At 44.3% G+C, this 20,882-nt stretch overlaps 1 protein-coding gene across 1 annotated transcript in view; it reads right to left on the bottom strand.

Moving 5' to 3' along the window:
• Positions 1 to 20,882, bottom strand: part of Pkhd1 (polycystic kidney and hepatic disease 1 (autosomal recessive)) — a gene marked incomplete in the record, with an annotated part of 446,270 nt that overhangs the window by 409,157 nt on the left and 16,231 nt on the right. Inside the window, 15 exon segments of the mRNA XM_013510899.1 lie at positions 79 to 203; positions 3,100 to 3,238; positions 6,080 to 6,255; positions 6,967 to 7,094; positions 8,621 to 8,763; positions 9,429 to 9,519; positions 9,621 to 9,710; positions 10,660 to 10,947; positions 11,829 to 11,943; positions 14,174 to 14,315; positions 15,318 to 15,413; positions 16,126 to 16,227; positions 19,324 to 19,394; positions 20,239 to 20,278; positions 20,793 to 20,857. Coding sequence (XP_013366353.1) covers positions 79 to 203; positions 3,100 to 3,238; positions 6,080 to 6,255; positions 6,967 to 7,094; positions 8,621 to 8,763; positions 9,429 to 9,519; positions 9,621 to 9,710; positions 10,660 to 10,947; positions 11,829 to 11,943; positions 14,174 to 14,315; positions 15,318 to 15,413; positions 16,126 to 16,227; positions 19,324 to 19,394; positions 20,239 to 20,278; positions 20,793 to 20,857 — 1,811 coding nt within the window.

Genomic DNA, 20,882 nt, shown 5'->3' with positions numbered 1-20,882 from the left:
CTTCGTAGGGGGGTGTCTGCCTGAGAGCGCCCCTAAACGTGCAAACAAGAAGTGCTCCTCCCCCCGCTGCGCCTTTACCAGGAATCACTGTGTTAGACAAGTGGATGCGAAAGTGTCCTCCCAACGGTGGACCTGTCTTCTGCAGTCTTTGTGCTGTCACCTGGGCCGGCCCGGCGTCTTCTGTTCCTCCCATGGGCACAGAGCTGCAGCGTGACAAAAACAAACATTCACCACAGTAGCCACGTGCCAATCCAAATAGACTGCAGCTCCATTTCATAAGACCAGCTCACCACGCTTGCTTCCAGCTATGAACCCATGCTCCTAAGTGCTGGGTGTGCCTCTCCTGCCCCAGCGGAAAAGGTACAGCAGAAATATTAGGATTCTTTAAGAGCATCCTCCCTTCACTCAGCGCTGATTCTGAGAGTACGAAGATCCAGAGCAACAAGCAATCTCAGCCACCGCAGCTCTGGTTCTGACGAGTTGAAGGAGAACTCCGTTTTTTCTAATCCCACGTGCCTCTTCAGACAAAAAGTCAGTGTTTCCTGATGCATAGTTTCTGCCCCACCCAGTACCTCCGGCTAAAACAAGGCCCTTCTAACTAACTGTGTTCTTACGCAGTTTCCCTCTACAAAGACGCTTCCTGCCCAGCCCTGACGTTCGTACGAGTGGGTCCAATAAATTGCAACACAGCTTGAGATGGAATATTACAGGCCCACTGCTATGGTCTGAAAGTTGGTGTCCCCTGCAACCCGCATGCTGAATTCCTAATTCCCACGGTGATGGCCGTAGGAGGTGCGGCCGTTGGAGGAGCGATTGGGCTGTGAGGGTTGAGCCTCGGGAAAGAGATTCGTGTCCTTAGAAATCAGGCTCCAGGAGAACCCTCCTCTCTGCCACCGCGTGAGGACACAGTGAGGAGGTGCTATCTGTGAGCAGGGAAACGGATCTGCCAGAGCCTCGGTACTGGGCTTGCCGGCCTCCAGAACTGTGAAAAATAAATATCTGTCCTTGATAAGGTGCCCTGTCTGTGCTGTTTCCTTCTAGAAGCCAGAGTAGAACAGGAAAGCCATTATTAATCACTTTCGCCAGGGTATTTAATGAATTTGGGAAATATTCAATCTATGCCATTGGATGAAAAGGCATTATATGTTACACATATAATATGTAATATGTAATCCCAATCTAAGGTTTAACACACTAACATATATATTTGTATACGTGTTTTGGATATCTATGTATATATATATGATTATGTATATATACATAAATGTATATATGTTTATGTATATAATATATACATAAAAGCATATCAGGAAAAAGGTAATATATAGACCAAATACGTTAACAGGCATTATCTCTCGGCATTGAGTACTATGATTTTTTATCTCTATTTTTGTTTTCCAAACTTTCAACCATGGATGTATACAGTCTGTGTTCAGAGTATTATTTAAGCACTGCATACTGATGCGCAGCCTAAACACATGGAGGAGTGACGGACAGAGTGACGCTGGCTGGGCAGGGCTATGCGCTCAGGAGAACCCGCTCTAGAGACTGCCCTGCCTGGCACAGGCAGAGGCTTCCAGAGGAGTGAGGGACTGGAGGAACGCTCAGAAGGGAACGCTCAGAAGGGAAGGCCTCTGTGAGCATCAACCTGTTCAGAGTAAATGCAATTAACCTCCGCTATTTCAGCTTCAATAACTCCGGCATTTAGAGCCAGCTGGAATGCTAGCTCCCTCTGCACCGCTGAAGCGTTCTCACTTCTTCATTCGATGGTTTTTGAGTCTTTACTGACCGGAGGTTCACAAAAAAAAATACTGAATCAATAAAAGTGAAGCGCAGACTCAAGCCCTCTTCTCACGCTTCTGATACGCTGTCCAGAACGCTGTAGGTATGAAGACTCATTTCGAAAAACAGGAGAAAAGGATGAGGTTGGGGGTGAACACACACACACAGACACACACACACACACACACACACACAGCGTCCATACGTAAAAAGCAGAGCATCTCAATTCTTCCCATCCTACTTGGATTTAAGTGAAAAGTTAAAAGAAAAAAGTAAAAGGTGAATGTCTTCCAGGGACTTGGAGAAGCCTGATCCTTAGTTACCGTTTTGCAGAGTATGGCTCACAACGGTCAACAAACCAAGCTTATGGGGCTCTAGTGCCATCTGGTGGTGAGTTCTGAAAATGCTTATTTTTGTGTCTTAGATTACAAGGTTTCATTTCGTTTCAAAGTTCAACAAGATCATTGTATGGGACTCATAAGTGAAATAAATCAGACCTGCATGTGCAAGCACCGCATTATCTCACTAGTGTAAAACCTGAAAGAGTTAATATAAATTCTGAGTATGATAGACATTGTGAAATGATAGGAAAACGCTCAAGGGTAACGGGCAACTGGGATGTGGGAAAAAGAGAAGGGAAAGAAGGAAAAATTTTGTATGTATGTACATACAGGATAGCTAACATAGTTGATCTACTGTCTTCTATTTCTTTGCTGAAAGAAACTGTCAGTGAGTCCTTGACTGATCAATATTGCATGTCTCTATCTGTTTTCATGAGAAGCCACTTTGAAGATATCAATATGTAATACAACCAGCATTGTTAATTTCCTACCACTTTGTTTGTAACTCTGTATTGTCTGTACTGCTCTTTTGCTATTTTGTAAAAGGTTGTCTGTCTGTTAATGTTTTCCTCCTTTTATTTTTAAAATAAAAAAGTGATCATTGTATGGGAAATGGAATGAGGGGAATAAACAGAAAGTAGTGTTAATGTGAAACCCTCAACAGCATAAAAATCAACATTATTAAACAAATTCAATAGAAATTAGTTCTCAAATGTAATCCCCACTCTAGCAGAATTAGCTCCACCAGGGAAATCATTACAACTACTGCAAAATTCTCAGACCCTGCCCCAAAATGCCCCATTGGAGGGTCTGAGGCAGGGCCTAAAGTGTAAACGGGACTTCCAGATGAGGCTGTGCCGTATTCTCAAGGCAAGAGCATTGCTTTAAGCAATGAGTGTGGCTTTGTCGTCCCTCTGTGTCCCCCACAGTCAGCCAGAAGTCCTGAGGAGGAACAAGGTACAAATCCACTCCTTACCACGCAGCAATGAGTGGGAGCTCCGTGCCGCATCCTGTCACCCAGGCGGTTACGTTGTAGACTGGATGGGATCCCACCACAGAGATGGATTCCACCAGATTTCCGCCGGGGCGAGCTGTTGCAGAATGATCCTGGGAAACTAGAGACCAAGGATCCAGTTGGTATCAAGTTATTCAAGATGGAAAACGTGCACCCAAAGCCTAGATTTCTACCCTTTGCTGATATATAAAGCAAAAGGACAGCAGGGAGGTGACACATCATTTGATTTAGCACCAAAAAGACAATGCAAGGTCATAGTTTAAGGAGATGAAGATCAATTCCACAGCAAAGTTCAGTAAGCCAAATGTCACCAAGTGTGCCCCTGGAGGTATCCCTCCGCAGGTACCCACCACAGTGTAGGTGGCCCCAGTTCCTCCTCTCCTTCCCGCAACCCCTGACAGCACTAGGGATGTACAGGTGCTCTTCCTTGGGAGCACCCAACGGACAAGGCGCAAACCAGGGTGCTCGTGTGTTTACACAAAGGGCTGATTGCACAGGACAAGGTCCAGCTTTCAGAGACACCACTGTTCAAATCCTGATTCCCTGCTTGTGCTGGGTACCCACTCAGCTAATCAACATACGCCCCCTGGACTCCATTTCTCATCTGTAACTTGTAGATCATGACATACATGACTGACAGCTGTCTCCATGGCACGAAGCTTAGTGGGTCTGAGAACTAAAAAGGATTAGTGCGATATTTTTTAATATCCCTTCGCCCTCTAAAGGCATTAGAGGTAAAAAGAAAGCTTCTTTCTCATGATTTAGTGCAGCTCCGACTATAAAGAGTTCAAGGACATCTTGGTCTTATTCATCCTGGCACGCCCAATAATTAAAACAACACTGGGCAGAGAGTAGGTGCTCAGTAAGTGACGATTTGCTCAGCGGGCTAGGGAGTCCTTGAAGGCCCTGCTGGAGCGTCAGTGACGCCTAGGTGCTGACCCCCGCCACATCCCAGCTTTGTGCGTTGGGCGGAAAAAAAGGAAAAAGCGAAGGGCAAGAAGAAACTCCTCTCAGCCTTGGTTTCCTCATGCACAGAGTGGCCATAGGAGGACACAGGCTCTCTCACAGGCTTCTGAGAACTAAATGATAAAACAAACGAGAGCTGTCGCTGGGTTAAAGACTAAAAAGAACTTTCACAGTGGACATTAGGTGAGAGAATATAACAAAGTATTAAACTGTTCAGATAAATGGCACACAATTAATCAGGAATATTGAGCCTCACTATGCAGAGTTTACATTTCCAGGAGCTAGTCCTCAGAACAAAGCTGCCGGGCTGAGGCTGTAGGCAGGTAGAGCACTCACCTGGCAGGTTCGAGGCCCTGGTTTTCCACCCCAGCACTGTGTGTGTGTGTGTGTGTGTGTGTGTGTGTGTGTGTGAGCATGCACGAATGCGCGCTCACTCCCCATAGAGAAACGTGACAAAGTGGTAAGAAAACCGCCTCACCCAAGCCACCCCACTCTTCTCTCCGAGCCCCCCCTCACGCGCCAGGGCCCCTCCTCACTCACTCCGGGATGGTTCCAGACCCTCAGAGCATTCGGGGGCGAAGAGGCAGGGGCAAGGAGAGTGTGTTCTGGACTCTTAGTTTCAAGGGTGTGGACAGACAGGAAGGTGGTTAAGGGAGACAGATGAAAAAGTGAAGCAGTATCTGCTATCCAGCGAAAGCCTTCCGAGCAGCGCCTTCAAGCGTGTGAAGTATCGATTACTGACCCTTCCGCCTTCTCAGAATCTGGGCGGCACTTAGGATCACCACAGCCCCCCAACCCAACTGCCTTAGAGCCAGCAAACTCAGGTGGGTGTCCCAGCACGCCACTGAAACGGTGCTCTTTGCTAAGTGTGCCACAACGCAGACTGCCGACAATCAGCGATCCTGGGTGCCCCCCAAAACATGACACAGATAAGAGGAAGAATTAGAATGAGCGTCCAAGATGATGCAATCCCGGGCTGACAGAGAATCTTGCTGCCACCACCGCGAGCTCCCTCATCCTCACACTTGACATTTTTAGGCAAAAGGCTCAAAAGTTGCACACTTTTTAAAGTTAAAACGTGAGTGACTTTGTCCGCTTCTTCTGCTGGGAGAGAGAGAAGCCGTGAAGTAGAGGAAAGCCGAGCTCTGAAGTCATGAAGGATTTGACACAAAAGGAAAGAGGCAACCGCAGGAAGCCCATGGCCCTGCGAGCCAGCGGCCCTTTCGGAGCGCGCGGTACACATCATACACGTGCGGTCCCGGGAGGGCCCTGGTGCACGCTGTCCCTGGGGGTGGCGGAGGGCTGTCCAGACAGGGTGAGAGCCTGAGGTCAGGGCTGAGGTGAGGGCTCTGCGCCCAGAAGTGAGCACAGGAAAGTCCCTGGTACAGAGGGCCAGGCCTGCGCTCTGAGCAATGACTGTGAGAGTCTAGATGAACAAAGAGAAAGACAGAGATGTTCTCTCAGAAAGTTATGTCCCCGCTGCAGTGCGGCTTTCTCTCTAAATGTTGCTGTGTTCTTTCCAGCACTTAGTATGACATATATTAACTTGAGAAAAGACGGAGAAATCCTGCTGGCCTAACAATGCTACTAACAACTGCTTACTTTTTTCAAGCATTCACCATGGTCCAGACCTATAGTGAGTGCTTTCTATTAAACTTTGGTTAATCTTCATAGTAATTTAATGAGGCAGAACCAGTATTGTACCCATTTTACAGGTGAGGAGAGCAAAGCTTCCCTACTAGGAGGTGGAAAAGTTGGAATAAGAGCACAAGCACAAGAAGGAAGAGAAAATGATGAAGTAAATAGATGAAAGTGAGGGATTAGCCAGGGAGATGAAGGAATTTTAACTCCATTTGCTCACAGAACAGAGGCGGGCAAGGTGGAAAATCACCCGTCCTCTCCTCGTTAAAAGAGCAGCCATCTTTACCCGGAAGCTGAAGACAAGCCCTTGGAAGACAGCAGATATGCTGATCACCTGTGAGGTTTGTGTCTGCAATAATAATTTCGTCCACGTAAAGCAGGCCTGTCTCTCGGGCCAGAGAGAGGAGGGCGATGTGACGAACCAGCACGGGGGCGTTGGCCGGAGGCAGCTGGAGATCCCCGGGGTGACGCGGACACACGTCCCGAAGGTCGGTGCAGGCGAACTGCCAGCTGCAAACAGCGCAGGGCGGAGGAGCCCAAGGTAAGACCTGCAGGCCTCTCCCCGGGACTCTGCAGCCAGGAGAGGGACTGCGAGCCCCGCACCCACACCGCCCAGGTGCCCCAGGTTTGGACACCCCACCCAAGGTGCACTCGGCTTTGGCTGTAACACGGGTGCGTCACATTTTAAATCATTCATTCATTCGCAGCTGTGTCGGCAGCATTTTAAAATTACAATTTAATTGTGCATCTAAAGTAGAATAAATATCAGGTTCTAACCATAGGGAAGATCAACACTCCTGCACATCACTGACTCATTTAGGTTAAAATCACTTCCACAAACCGGAAGAAATATGTGGAAAGTACCCTGAATCAGGGATCATCATGCCTTAATTTTATTCTACAGTCACAAGCCAGCTGCATATAGATGAATTCTTGGGCCCCAGTTTTCCTCATGTGTCAAGGAATGTCCCATAAGTTCTTCCAGATACGATATTCTGTGATTCTGCGCCCACGAGAAATGTCAGAGTCCTGCTCAGAACTGTTGTGTCCTTATCAGCTACCTGCTATGGCGTCAAAATACTTTGTCAAACAGAATAAGCTCAAAACCCCAGGCCGGCTGAGTCTCAAACATGAGACTGAATGGACCACTCTCCATATGACAGTCAATCCCACCTCCCCTCGCAGGCAGAATCCCCGTCCCACCTCCTGTGGCAGAGCTACCTCTCGGGGCTGGTGCCCGTGAGACTCCAGTCACAGGTGCTGTTCTTGGTGATGTTTCGAAAGCCGATTATGAAGGACACAGTCATCCTCAGGGTCATGTTCCTGTGGCCTTTGTATGCCATGCACAGCTATGGACACCAAACAAGTCCCTCAGTTCCATCAGGGCAAAGATCAGCCTTTTAAACAATGCACAGTGAGTGCTCCGCAGCTGCAGACCCAGCTACACACAACGAAAGAGGCCAGAGCCTGCCTTCCTAGAACTTACCCATCCAGCTAGAGATAATTTAGAGCAAATTATTGCTTACTTCAATAAAGCTTGGGGAACACATAATAAATGCCTTTTCTAAGGCCAAAAAAAAGTAATACAGCAGAGTTTATACATCCTTAATTCTGTGACTGGCTGCGAGGATCTTAGAGTATTAGTGATTGGCTGTGAGGATCTTAGAGTATCTCAAATAGAAAGGCCCTCCTTAACCTGTGCAGACTTGAGCAAGCCGCTCACCCTCCTTGAGCCTTTTTTTTAAACAACCCAGCATCTTTGCCTTCTAAGTCAAGTACAAAGTCACTCGACAGGAGACAAGAGATCAAGAGTTTTCAACATGGGCACAATCAACACTGGGTAATTTGTTGTGGGTCGTCCTGCTGCTATAGGAGCTTTACTAGCATCTCTGGCCTCTACCCACTACAGTAGATGCCAATAACAGTTTCCCAGTTGTCACAATCAAGTATATTTTCATGTACTTCCAACTCTCTCCCAAAAGGACAAAGCCACTTCCCCCATGGGAAACTCTCCAGTGGAGAAGAGGCTGGAGATGGGTGAGGCCCCAGACCAGAACCTCTTATTCCCAACTTCCATTATTGCTCTATCAGGAAAAGACCTGCAACTGCTACCATGGGCTCTACCACCCCCGAACGGCTCACTCTAGATCACAAAAGACAATGAGCGGTATCTCTTTTATGAAGGATAGCAGATCTACTAAAGCAAAGGGTATAAGAGGTATTCAGGAAGTGTGTCTTTCAATCTATCAATAACATTAGCCATAATAACAGGACCCAAGCTCCACCCAGCCCTTGCCCTGTGGAAGCACTTTACCAAACAGGTCTCATTTAATCTTCATTACAGACCTGAGAGCTTGACCAAATAATTACCCATGTTACACTTGAATAAACTAAGGCAAGGTTTACTTAACTAAGTCATTGAGGACACAGAAGGTGAAGGGTCAGGATTCATTGCTGAATGCTAGAATGCTAGTATGCTAGTCTGCACTTATACATAGAGATCAAACAAAATGCTAACCACATAATAATTTCCATAGCCTTTATCATTAAAGCCAGTGCAAAGGCATTTCCAGGTAGCAGCTCTATATTGTTGGCAAGATGCATCTATTCATACCTGAAACAGCAGTTAAAAATACCTAGAACCTTAGTCCCAAAGGCATTGGGCAGGGGCTGAGGACTTAGTTCAGTAGCACAGCGCCTGCCGGGCAAGTACAACGTCATGGGTTCGATTCCCGGTACCGGGAAAAAAAAAAAAAAAAAAGGCATTGCGCAAATCACAGCAATCTCTCCTGTGTGCTTCTGTTTTTTTGGTCTCCAACCCGGAGACACTCACCCCTCCCACACACCTGGCTGGAAGCCTGAGAACTACACTTACATGCGGGTACTGATCCAGCCGATAGCCCTTCTGAGCAGCAGCGGGGATCAGGTCGAGCTGTCGAGGCCGACGGAGGCTGACTCTGCCACAGAAGGGCTCTGTCCCACTGGTGAGGTCCCCATCGGAGCTGGCGCCTTCCAGACCTGGGTGTAGTTTGGTAAAACAGGAAGACAAACGTGGGTGTTAAACTAAGCACAGCCTCTCGGTGTATTCACAGGGAGTGGGTGTGCATTCACTAGGATCTTGGTCCTTCAGTCCTCGGGAGAGCTGAGGAGGGTTTGAAGGGCCAGCATCCCTCAGTCTGAAGGCTCCAGCTATGAGGAACCCTGTGTCTGACCACAAACGTGAGATATGTATGACCATTTTCCGTGTGTACCACGATACCAACACCAACTGAGAAGCAAAAAGACAGACAGTATCCACTGGAATTTAGTTTACTTTAGTATAGTTTTAAAAACACCTTCACATTTTAAAAATTTGCAGGACTTTCTTAGGCAACAATTCCTTTAGATACATATTGAGTTAAGCAAGATTTTATAGTTGTTGTATTTCACCACCATCTGCACCCTCACACCCTGTGCAGTGTGGGAACTTCTGGGCCATGCTTTAAGTCCCTGGTGGCTCCTGAGGACCGGCTCACCTTTCCTGAGTCACTGCACCAAGCACCTCCCTCCCAAGCATGGAGCAACTGCCTTAACCACTCACCGTCTAAAACCCATTTTCAAATTTTTCTTTGACTCTGTGAGCACCTTAGAGGGGAACGAGGATTGCACCTACTTTACAGAAAGTGAAAACACAACATTAACACCTTGTTCAAATCCAAGTCGAAGCAGGGTGTTAGCTGACAGCGGTTCCAGCTTGCATTTTACTGCAAGTAACTCTTCAATGGTGGCTTGAATCTGTTTAAAAGGAAACATGATACCACAAGCTCACACCGTTGACACAAGGACCAGCCCTAGTTCTCCCCCGACAGCCGTCCTTATTTGAAGCAGGATCCTACCTGGTGGGCCGTGGCGTTTGCAGGAATTGGCTGGCTGGAGATGTTGTCCCAAGTAAGGAAAAAGTCTCCCCTGCCTGATACGTTCAGCATCTGTGAAGTCAAAAGAGACAAGACTGACAGGGAACAGTGAAACCCAAGAGTCAGGTTAGGAGCACAAAACCGACCTCCTCAGCTCAGCTTGGGCGGCATTGCTATTATCATTTCAGTTCTCTAAATGCACTGCCATCTAGAAAGAATGCAGCACCATCACTTAATGAAGACTGTGGAATGAATTGCCTCACTCCTTTTTGTGTTAACTCAGTTACTTTGGCCCTTTGTGTCCCTTTGGCCCCTTTGTGTCCCTTAAGTTTGCCACATGTTCAGTCCCTCAGCAAATACTTTCAGCAGTGGCCTGGAGGTGGCGGCCTGCATGCTGTCCTGGCTCCTGTGCAGTCTTTTGCTGCCAACGCATTCTCTGGAGGACACGTTCCCTGGAGTGAGCTCCCTGCAGCTTTTCATTTATTAAATCACTTGTTGTTTTCTGCTCTGTTCTGTGGTTATTCATATACAGGTTACTGTTAGATGGGAGTCTTTAGAAGACAGAGTTCATATTGTACATCAAAAAGTGAACAAGAACTACAACGAAATTCTCAGTGAAAATGTGGGGCACATATAAAGCTCATTACAAATTAGACTTAGGAAACATCACGTAGGGCACTAGGGATTGAATCAGTTAAAAAGCTATGATGTGTGTGCACGTGTGTGTGTGTGTGTGTGTGTGTGTGTGTATGTGTGTGTGTGTTTTGAAGGACCTTAACTGTACTCTGGACAAAAAGTTAAAAAAAAAAAAGACTGACTTATAAATTCCTAAAACTAAGTCAGTGAGTGAGGTAATCTGAACAATACAGTCCAAATGCATAGATATCCTCTATATTTGTCTGCAGAGTTATAATTACAACTCAGGTCCACTGGCTGTCAACAAGCGGTCCTTCCATGAGCAAAGAAGGACCCTTTCCCGTCTCCAGAGTTCAACTCCACAGGACTGGGAAGGGAGGCAAACCTGTATTTCTGGAAGTCTCTGGGCTCTGACACTGATCTGGTGCTTCTCTCGGAGGTAAGTGGTGACCACATCAGGATTCAGCCAGGTGTTGTGGATCTGGACGCCAATCCTCATTCCGCTGCTGGGGGCTATCCCACGATGCTCGGCCTCCAGGTAGTACCTGGCTCCGCCCAACAGCTCCAGTTTGGGACTCTTCTGTTGCCAAGTCCCTTCATCGGTCCAGGTCCCATTCTGCTCCCAGGAGTCAAACCAGTCAGCAGTGCCAACTCGAATGGAGGCCACTTCCGCCTACGCCCAGTAAGTATATCAAGATCAACACCATGAAGCTTGGGCATTTTTCCCTCAAACAGTGAGCCTTACAAAGCCACCAACATTGAGGTGTTTCAACCAGTCAGCCTTTTCCAAAAAGTTAACTGTTACTTTGGCCCTTGGTGTTTTTATGCTTCTCTGTCTCCATCTCTGTCTCTCTTTCTCTCTCTCTTTCTCACTTGAACAGTATTCCAATGAAGCTACATGGGCTACTGTTAGAGCGGGAACAGCCACCCTAATACCCTAGTGTTGTGAAAAACTAACATTAAGCCCTTGAGAAACCTAGAATGACTTCACTACATAAAAAGCCATTACATTTTTCTAACCAACTACCAAATCAGTTTCAAAGAATATTATTAAAATGCTGCGGTTCTTTGTCAAAGGCACAAGTGAACTTTGGCTGCCTGATAGAGGCGTCTCTTCTTAACCTTCAAAGTTGATGGTGAGATTTCTGCATGAGGTGAGCCACATCTCTGCCCAAATGCAGCAGCAAAGGCACCAGGTTTGGAGGCAGAAACCTGAATTTGAATCCTGCCTCTTATTTTTACCCGTCTGGTCCTGGATTGGCCATACAATCCTTCGAAGCCCCAATTGCCTGATATGCAAAAGCAGAGATAAATATATATTTTCATAGAGATACACTGAAGACCAAAACATAATGCCTGGTTTAAAGTAAAGGCTCAGTCAGTAGTATATAGCATTATGATTCAGTCAAATTTTTTTCAAAATGTAAAGCCCCTGGTCACTTCATGGCATGTTAAAACTGTCTATAGGACATGAGGGCTTTAGTTTAATGCTTCCTTTAGTCAAGGGCACAAGACTGAGAATAAAGATAAAGAAAAGCAAAGGAAGGTGAGCACCTTGGTCCTCAGTTCCTCCGAATGACTGAAATGCAGGGAAGCTGGGCTGTCTGCCTGGATCCAGAATGTGTAATTATTTGTCTCTGGAGCCACAAAGAACCCACTGAGTCGTGCTCTGTAAAGCAAAAGAACATAGTCAAGAAAGCATAACCAAGTCATGAATGCCCAAAGCAACTACTGGTTGCCCTGACACTTTGCTATTCTTTATGGTAATGACAGAGGAAAACCTTGACTCTTACACACACGCTCGTCCAGAACATTCTAGAGTGAGCCACAGTGCGACATCCTGCAGTCTCATCATCTGCCTTCCCACAGCCACAAATCCACTGCGGCCACAGCATATGCCGTACTGAGGTTCAGCTAACCACAGCACCTGCCCCAGCCAGCGCAGGCATGGACCATCACAGTAGCTCAGTCACTGTCAAGTATTCTTATTATGAAGAACCAACGACCAGAACCAGCTCTGAACTTACCAGATGCTTCAATATCTGCAGAATATTTTCCCAATTAGAAATCATTATTGTCCCTACAGAATAGTCAGTTAAGCTGTTGACAGTCTCAAGTTAAAAGCCATAAAATGCAACTCTGAAGAACATTGCAGACAATGTTACAAAATCTTCTTGGGGCTGGGGATTTAGCTCAGAGGCACAGCGCAAGGTCATGAGTTCGGTTCCCAGTACCGGAAAAAATAAAATAAAATAAAATAAAACCTTCTTTTACAGGCTTAAGATAAATTCTAGTAACAATATTAGAGAGATGGTTTTAAAAATGATCAAATTACCTAAATAAATATAAAAATACTTTCTTTTTTTAATCCTTGGAACATCAATATAAAGAGGTTTCTAAGTTTTGCTTTAAGGTATGCATTTTTATCTTTAGAGAAAGTTTTATATATGAAAATGATTTCAAAAATAACCTTGTGGTGTTGATTATATAGTGGTGAGCACAGCTGCCTTCCAAAAATAACATTTTGAAGTCTGTCAATATATTAACTTATTGGGGCTGGGGATTTAGCTCAGCGGCAAAAAGCGCCTGCCTGGCAAGCGCAAGGTCGTGAGTTCGGTTCCCGGTACCGGAGAAAAACAAAAAACAAAAAAACAACAACAAAAAAAATATATATATATATTAATTTATCATTCAGTAAACAAATACCCCAATTTTTATTTAAAATGTTTAGATTTTCAAAAAAGATGAATGAAAGAATGAAAAATGAGATACCATCTGATTTGTAGCTCCTCAAAATGGCAGCGAAAGGGAAAACCCCTACGAGTCCTACCATGCACATGCAAATGGTCCTGCTGCCTTTTGAGGTGATCTGACTCCCTCCTTTATGTACTAAATATGGTTGAAAATTTTTTCTCTAATCCTTGTTAATGATCCTCAGAAACCACAGGCATGTTCATATTTCACACTGCAGTGGACCTCCAAGTGAGTACCACTTCTAATTCATCAATTGTTGTTCAGTACCTAGCCAGTGAAGCTCAGAAGGTACCCTTCTCTTCCCTGGTTACCTTCCCTCCTTGCACTCCACAATTGAATTGTTACCTATGGTACCTTCCCTGGAGGAGGAAATGTTCAGACTGGCTGAAATTCACACTCTGAAGTCACCTCCAGCCCTCTGAGGAAGAGTTAAAGGGGGAGGAGATTCATCACCCTGTAGAGGATCCATCCCTTCAGATGTACACTGGGAGTACTAAGGAAGCAGGGTCTGAACAAGTCTCACATTTTCTGTACATTGAAGATCACTTAGGAAGCTATACATGTTGGCACTGAAGAAATTAGAAAGAATCAAAACAAAACTATCCAGGAAAATCATAATCACAAGGAATTGCTACTACAGAAAACCACATCTCAGCCCACAAGAGAGCCTCCACCTGTACACTGCAGATGGGTCAACCTTCTTTAGGGGACGATTGTTCCAGCAGAACCATTGTTTCCTCAGAGACCCCATAGCAAGTTCTTGCATCTTTCTTTCGCTTCAGCCAGAAGTTAGTTTCACCTCAACTACATACTGACAGTGAGTTTTACCCGCTGCCTACCAAGTCTCTGGCCTGCTCAGCTCAACGCTGCAACTTGCAATCATTTCCAGGTCAGATTGTAAACAGAGTTGTAAAGAATATAAATTTTATACACTGAGCAATAGTTCGATGAGAAATGGTCTACAAATGGTCTACAAGTTGCTAGCATGACCAACGATGTTGGAAACACCTCCAGCTCTGTTGTGGACTTGGTTGGAGTAATAAGGTCTCCCCTGGAAATCTCACTGCCTTCCTCATCTGCACCCCAGCTTCACCTGAGTTCCTGAACACGCTTCTGATGTGAACTGCTTTTTTCCTATGACATACCTGAAAAGCTGTCCTTGCTTTGACCAAAATCCAAATGGAGAACTGGCATTAGGCACAATCTGCCTCCTGTACCCAGGGTTGGCTTCAGTCAGTTCCAAGCCCTCAGCAGCATCTCCAACTTCAAAAAGCAGCCCTCGGTTGCCTGTAAGATATGTGTATCTCATACCCACCAGAAGCACTCCTCTCCAAACTAGGGGACTACTCTATTTCAAATTACAGAGTGAAAGATGAGCAGGTACAATCTACAAGCCCATATGGAGAAGTCACATGAGATACTCAGACATTACAAACATCCAGAAAGCAGAAATAGTCCTTGGGTAGAATTCAGCCTCTTGAAAAGAGGGTCTTGAGAAATAGTAGGGGAAAGACTCTTAGAGGATCAAAGGTCAGGAAGCCTTTTATAATGGGAGACTTGCAGAAAATGTTACAGAGAAATGCATGCTTCAGTTGATGAGGACTGGGTAAGCCTGCAGCAAGACCTGCCTGTGTGCCCCAGAGCCTCAAGTGCATGTCAGCATCTTTAAGGTCAAGTTCAGCCTAGGAATTTTATTCCATAAAATCATTTCCCCAGAATCTGGCAACCCTTAAGCCTTTTTAAGTACCATAGTCTCAAGCTATAGATCTGCACACAGACTTTATTGTGTCATGCAGCTATCATGTGACTTTTTAAATGATGCTGTACTTATCAATTTGTACTTTATATAAACCCAACCCTGAGGCCAAAGGCACAGGTCCAATCAGTATTGGACCATGATTTGGGTTGAAGGTAAAAATCTCTGGATTCACATCACTATAGGTTCAGACTCCAGGTCTGCCCTTGCTAGACGTGTAACTATGAACAAATTGCCTAATGCTCCTGTGTATTCATTTTCTCCTGCATCAAAATGGGGCAAATAACAAGTAGAGATAATACCCCAGGACTGAGGGTGTATTATCTCTGGCCACACACCTGACGGGGACCGAGTGCAGAGCGGCTATGCGTCTGAGCGAACACCCCGGATAGGAAAGCTTTGACAGTGGCGTTACAGACCCAGGGTTCCCTGAGTGAACCAAACAACTGAGACAGAATCCAAGCACATTTGTGTCTACTCCCAGACTCTCAGGACTGAGCAAGTTCCCTGAGCAGCCCTGCTGACTTCCTTACCTGCCTGAGGAGCAGTGAGCCTCGCACCTTTTCCTGGAGCCCTGGAGGTGCACTCAATCTTCCTGGGAGACACGTGGCCAATATCGCACGGAATGCCTAAGGAGAATTTTTTTTAGATTTCTCAGTGTACAGACAGATCTAGATGCACAGGGAGCAATGTGATGGCAGAACAGAATGAAGTCAAGGGGGCCCTTTTCTAAGGCAAGGGCTGGAGTGGCTAGAAGAGCAAGAGTCATTACCCAACTGAAAGAAGCCGGGAAAGGGGGAACAGAGAGCAGTCGCACATGGGGCGGTTCATGGTAGTCAGGCTCGCGGCGATGTGCTGAGCCGCTCGGCTGAGCAGGGTGAGGGTGACCTGTTAGGCCATGCGCCCCCTGCTGTGTGCCACCAACCAGAGGAGCATCCACCTGGCAGAAGGAAAGGTTCTAGATGGTACTATAAGAGTTGGCCCCGGGGCATTTCAGAAGAATTTGCAGAGTGAATGCCCCTCACTCCAGCTAAGAAGAGAAGGGAAGGAGAGAGGTTGCTTTTTATAGATATAGACCTTTGTGAAGAGGCTTTTCCTTCATCCTCAAGATGAGGAAACTGCACTGTGAGCGTGTCTGTGGGACATCCTGTCCCTGCAACACACCTGCAGAGCGACAGGACCAAAACTCCACCTGGCCTCAAACACACAGGCAAAGACCTCAGGGACACGAAATAATGGAAAGGAATAAATGCTTCCCCTCGCAGCCTCCAGGCTTGAGAGATGCACAGAGTGCTACAGCGTTTAAGACTGTGAACTATTTCCAGTCATTTCAACAGCTACCTGCAATGGTAACCCGGGCAGAGCCGTCAAAGAAGTCTCCTGTAATTGTGATGTGCGTTCTTCCTCCAAGGCTCCCGGTTTCCGGAAACACAGATAGTACTTCTGCAAGAATTTTGTTTTAAAGTTAGCTTCCAAATATAGATCAGCATATGACCCAGATATTAAGGTAATAATAGAAGCTATTATAATTTATTTCTCACTTTAACTTTCTACGTCCAGCAACAGTTGGAACTTTTTTCCAGTAATAGTCATCTTAAAAAGGATGCATAATAAGAAAAAGACCATAAATCAGTATTTGAAAGGAAAGGGACACAGAGTCACTCACTGAGTAAAAGCCCCTATGGGCCATGACGCTTTCTTAGAAACCTGTGTCTTGAGCATAAGGACTTTATTTACAAGGCAGGGAAGAGGATGCTTCACAATGTGGAGGAATCAGCCTTGGACCCTGGGCCAGGCTTCAGTGCTCTCATAGGAATATGGCATTTGCTCCAAGCAAAGAAATGCAGTTCCCAGTTTCCACCACACCGCCCTGTGTCTAGGCCCCACTCCCTGGCACCTCTCCCCAGCTCCTCCCTGCTGCTTCCGGTTGTTTGAATCCTCCACAAGGGTGTTATAGACCTGAGCTACAGCGCTGCCCTAGACTGTTAGCAGCATGCCACACGGCCCCAAGAACTTCCCTTTCTCTCACCCTTCCCTCTCCCATGATCAAACTTGGACAGGTTGAAGGGCCATTCTCCCTAGGGACAAGAGGACTTGTGCTCTCAGATGAACTGTGGCAAGCCAAAAGAAGGGCTAGTCACGAATGATTACCACTGCAAAAGTGAATTTTAAATTAGTTGTTCAGATTACCAGATAGAAGCATGCAAAATTTGTCCAAAAAAATTCAAGCATTAACTATTCCTTTCAATAAACCAATAGACATTAACAGTACAGATATCCCAGCTATCCTCCCTTCTTTCTTTCTTTTCTCCTTTCCCTCATCCCAGTTGTTCCTTCCCTTTAAGCAATTTCTTTCCCTTTCTATATGGAATATAACAACCATTGTTGAATTCCTGCCATCTTGTTTAGTGAAGCTCTGCATTGTTTCTAATGGGTTTTTTTTATTATTCTTTATTCTCTTTAATGGTTTGATCAATCTTGCATTCCTACATCTGGTAATCTGAGCAACTTTGCTGAAGATAACAATGTGTAATACAACAACCACTGTTTATCCCTATCAAAAAAAATGAATTTTATGAGGATACTCTCCAGTGCTTTTGCCCATAACACAAGTCCGAATATATGGAGCAAGTACCAATATGTGAGAGTGACTGGATGTACTTCAAACATGTACAGAAAAAGGAAAGTATCAAAATTTACTACCAATAATAACAATCTCTTTTAACTCACTTTTATCATTTTTTATACTGACATTGGAATTTTCTGCATTAAGTTATGCGAAAATTAACATTTTTTTCAGATGTTGTCTCCCTATCTATGTAGCCCAAGCTGATCTTGAACTTGTGACCCTCCTGCTTCAGCCTCCAGAATAGTTGGATTTATAGGCACACACTCCCATGCCTGACTATCACATTTTTTCACTATCTGTTCAGAATTATACAGATCATAGACTAAAACAGTGTAGGGCATTCTTCAACTTTCAAAAGAACAGTAGATATTTTATAATATTTTTCAACATTCACAGAAAACCTACTCTGGGGTATCAGGAATAAAAAGATGAATACAAAATAGTTCCTGTCTTCAAGGAGGTCGTATAGTAAGAAAAGGAGGGGTTCACAGCAATATTATTCTACTGCTTTGGTTCAGCAAAATTAAAGAGAATGTATCAAGCAAAGAGAGGCAAGGGTCAAAATTCAGCACGGTGATCTAGAGTGAATGTCGTTTTCCATGAGGTATGGAACATCTTGCTTTTTCAGCTAAGCTACATTCTGATTGCTTGTGGAATCTGAGCACACCTCATTGACATGCCTTCAATGTCATTATGAGTGCACCAAAATCTAGAATCTAGATACTCTTCTTTAGTAACCAACTTTGTGCTTCTGCACTGGGGTCACAGCTTTGTTTCCAAATTTTAGCACTGGTTTTTAAGTATGAGTGCTTACTTATAAGACAGCAACAAAATAGCTTAGCCTTAGTATCAGCGAGTCAGAAATGATTGAATAGTGCTCAGAGATGCAGCACTAGGGTAACTGGAAAGATGTGCCTTAGATTTATATGTGCTACCTCTTCTCCATTTTTTGGAACATAGGACAAGGTATGACTCCCCTTTCACTCAGTATATATCCCTAGGCCTTGTACAGAAGTCTAGGAACATGCTTCTTTTAGTATATAATCATGCACCTCAAAACTGCATCAGTCAACAACAGTAACCAAATAAAATCATAATGAAGCTGAAAACTATTTACTCCCTACTCGTATTGTAGCTGCTCTAAGGACAACACATTTATAGTGGATTGCACTGTTTACATGATTGTGAGTAGGCTGGTGTAAACAAACACACCAGTTCCAGTCATACAAAAATATAGCATGTAGAATTACGTACAATACCTAATACTTGATAATAATAAACAACTATTGTGTTAAGACAACACAGCTAAGACGACACAGTAACAATTTATAAAATTAAAAGTTTACTACAAAACGAGGTGGGAGCAGTGTTTCTCTCCTGTAATCCTAGCATTTGGGAAGTGGAGAATCTCATAAGTTTAAGCCCAGCCAAGGCAATTTAACAAGCTACACCATGTTGCTAAACAAACAAACCAACAAACAAACATGCTGGGGATGTAACTCAGTGTTCATTCCCCAATATCACAAAATATAAATAAAACTTTTAAAACTATACACAGTGTCACACTAGTCGCAGTCTCATAGATCACAAATTTGTCTTGCATCTTGATTATGTTAAGAATCCATGTGAAGTAGCTGATCTGTATTATCTAAATTTATATAGAATGGCCTCACAATGATGAAATTACTTTAATAATGCATTTTTCAGAGCATCAATAAGCAGTATATAAGAACTAAAGCTAAACTGATAGAAGCTCTTTAATCTCAACCAACATCACAGTGCCGCCCATGCTGATGGGGGCAGCTGCACATGTTAATGGCCAAGGATAAATTGCCAGAGGAAAGAAGAATCCATTGCTGAGTGAAGCACAGGGGTAGGGCCACAGTGTCTAGAATGAAGGGAAATAGTACCTGAATGTGTCTGGTACAGGAAAAGGTCCTGTTTAGCGCTGATCAGCCATGCACTTTTGTTTACCATTGACCTTCAAAAGACAAAGTGTGATTTTTAAGACAACACCATCTGAGACTGCATTTTTAAAATTGGTTACAGAGAGGAAGATGATGAACAAACCTCTAGTGACCTTCAGAACTGTTGGGATATCAGCAGTCTTTAGTAACCATAGAGCAATATCAGTGGGACAGGGTATGTTTTCTGATATAGAAAATTATTGTTTGGAAATAACAGCTACTTCATAGGATGTCACAGCCTTAAATGGAAGGATAAATGAAAAATGAAGAAAAAAAAGAAAAGCCCTTGTACTAAAATTACCTGCAGTAGATGTTAGACATTAGTTTTATTCTTGAGAGGAAGAGAGAAAGAAAACAAAATTCTGTAGTTTGGACTGTACAGCTATACACAAAGTGCCACTCTCAGTACAATAAAACTAGTATTGGTTAGAGATTGTACTTTCAAGTATAATATACCCAGAAAATTATATGGTGATACAAAATGGAGTAAAGACACACAGAAGTCCACAATCCTAATTTATCTCACCAAAGCATGTTGAAACTTGGACCCTTTCTATGCTGAATAAAGCACTTCCCAGAATGTTACAATATTCTCCATGAAATAGTATGTCACATAAGACATATGTCACAGTTTTGATTTACAGAACTTTGAGATTACTTAGGAGGTAACTCCCAGAATTCTATATCATCACTACACTGAAAAACTTACAATGCCTACAAGACACAATCATGTTTACCCAAGTCAAGAAAATACACTGGTGGATGGTTGGATTATCTATTATAAATGTTAGAGACAGCAAGGTGAAAGAGGTAGATCCCATAGGATGAAAGCAAGTTTGCCTACTCCTAGATACTTACTTTCCTTTGTTAAATACTGAGAAACTAATATTCTGAGAGCCTGAAACATAAAGAAGAAGATATTAATACAGAAATCTTCACAACTCTTCTGGGCCAGGCTGCTCCTACCACATACCCAAAGGCCCCAATACCATCATGGTGCCATCTACACCTATCATTTCTTCAGTGGTGCTCAAAAGAATCACCTCATAGGTTTAGCACCATTGGCAATGGGGAATTCCAACAGTGCAAGAACAAATGCAGTACTTCACAGTATATAAGAGCCCAGGCATGGATTTAGACTGAGCATGATTTAAGCCCTGAGCCACTTGTTACCAGATCAGATTTTCTCACTGTTGAAATGAAAAGAGTGCCACCAACCTCATTAGTTATTGTGGGGATTGAATTAGTTTATATAGAGTGCTATGTACAATGTTGGTTAGAGTTTTCTCAACAAATAGTTCTCATCATTATTACTATTCTCCTGAGAACTAATTCTTAAAGTCATTCTTTTTCCCTGTATACAGAGAAAGAAATGAGTAAAACTTTAAAATTATTTTACTTCTCCACCAGACCTATGTAATTGCCTTCCACACGGCACGTCAGAGTCCCAAGGCCATGGTCTTCCTGAAGAGGGTAGCTAAGGGGAAAACACACAGAGGTTA

Source organism: Chinchilla lanigera, unplaced genomic scaffold (assembly GCF_000276665.1).
Source record: "Chinchilla lanigera isolate Chin_1 unplaced genomic scaffold, ChiLan1.0 scaffold00010, whole genome shotgun sequence".
In the NCBI taxonomy this organism is placed as follows: domain Eukaryota; kingdom Metazoa; phylum Chordata; class Mammalia; order Rodentia; family Chinchillidae; genus Chinchilla; species Chinchilla lanigera.
This window is presented reverse-complemented; position numbering and strand designations above follow the sequence as displayed.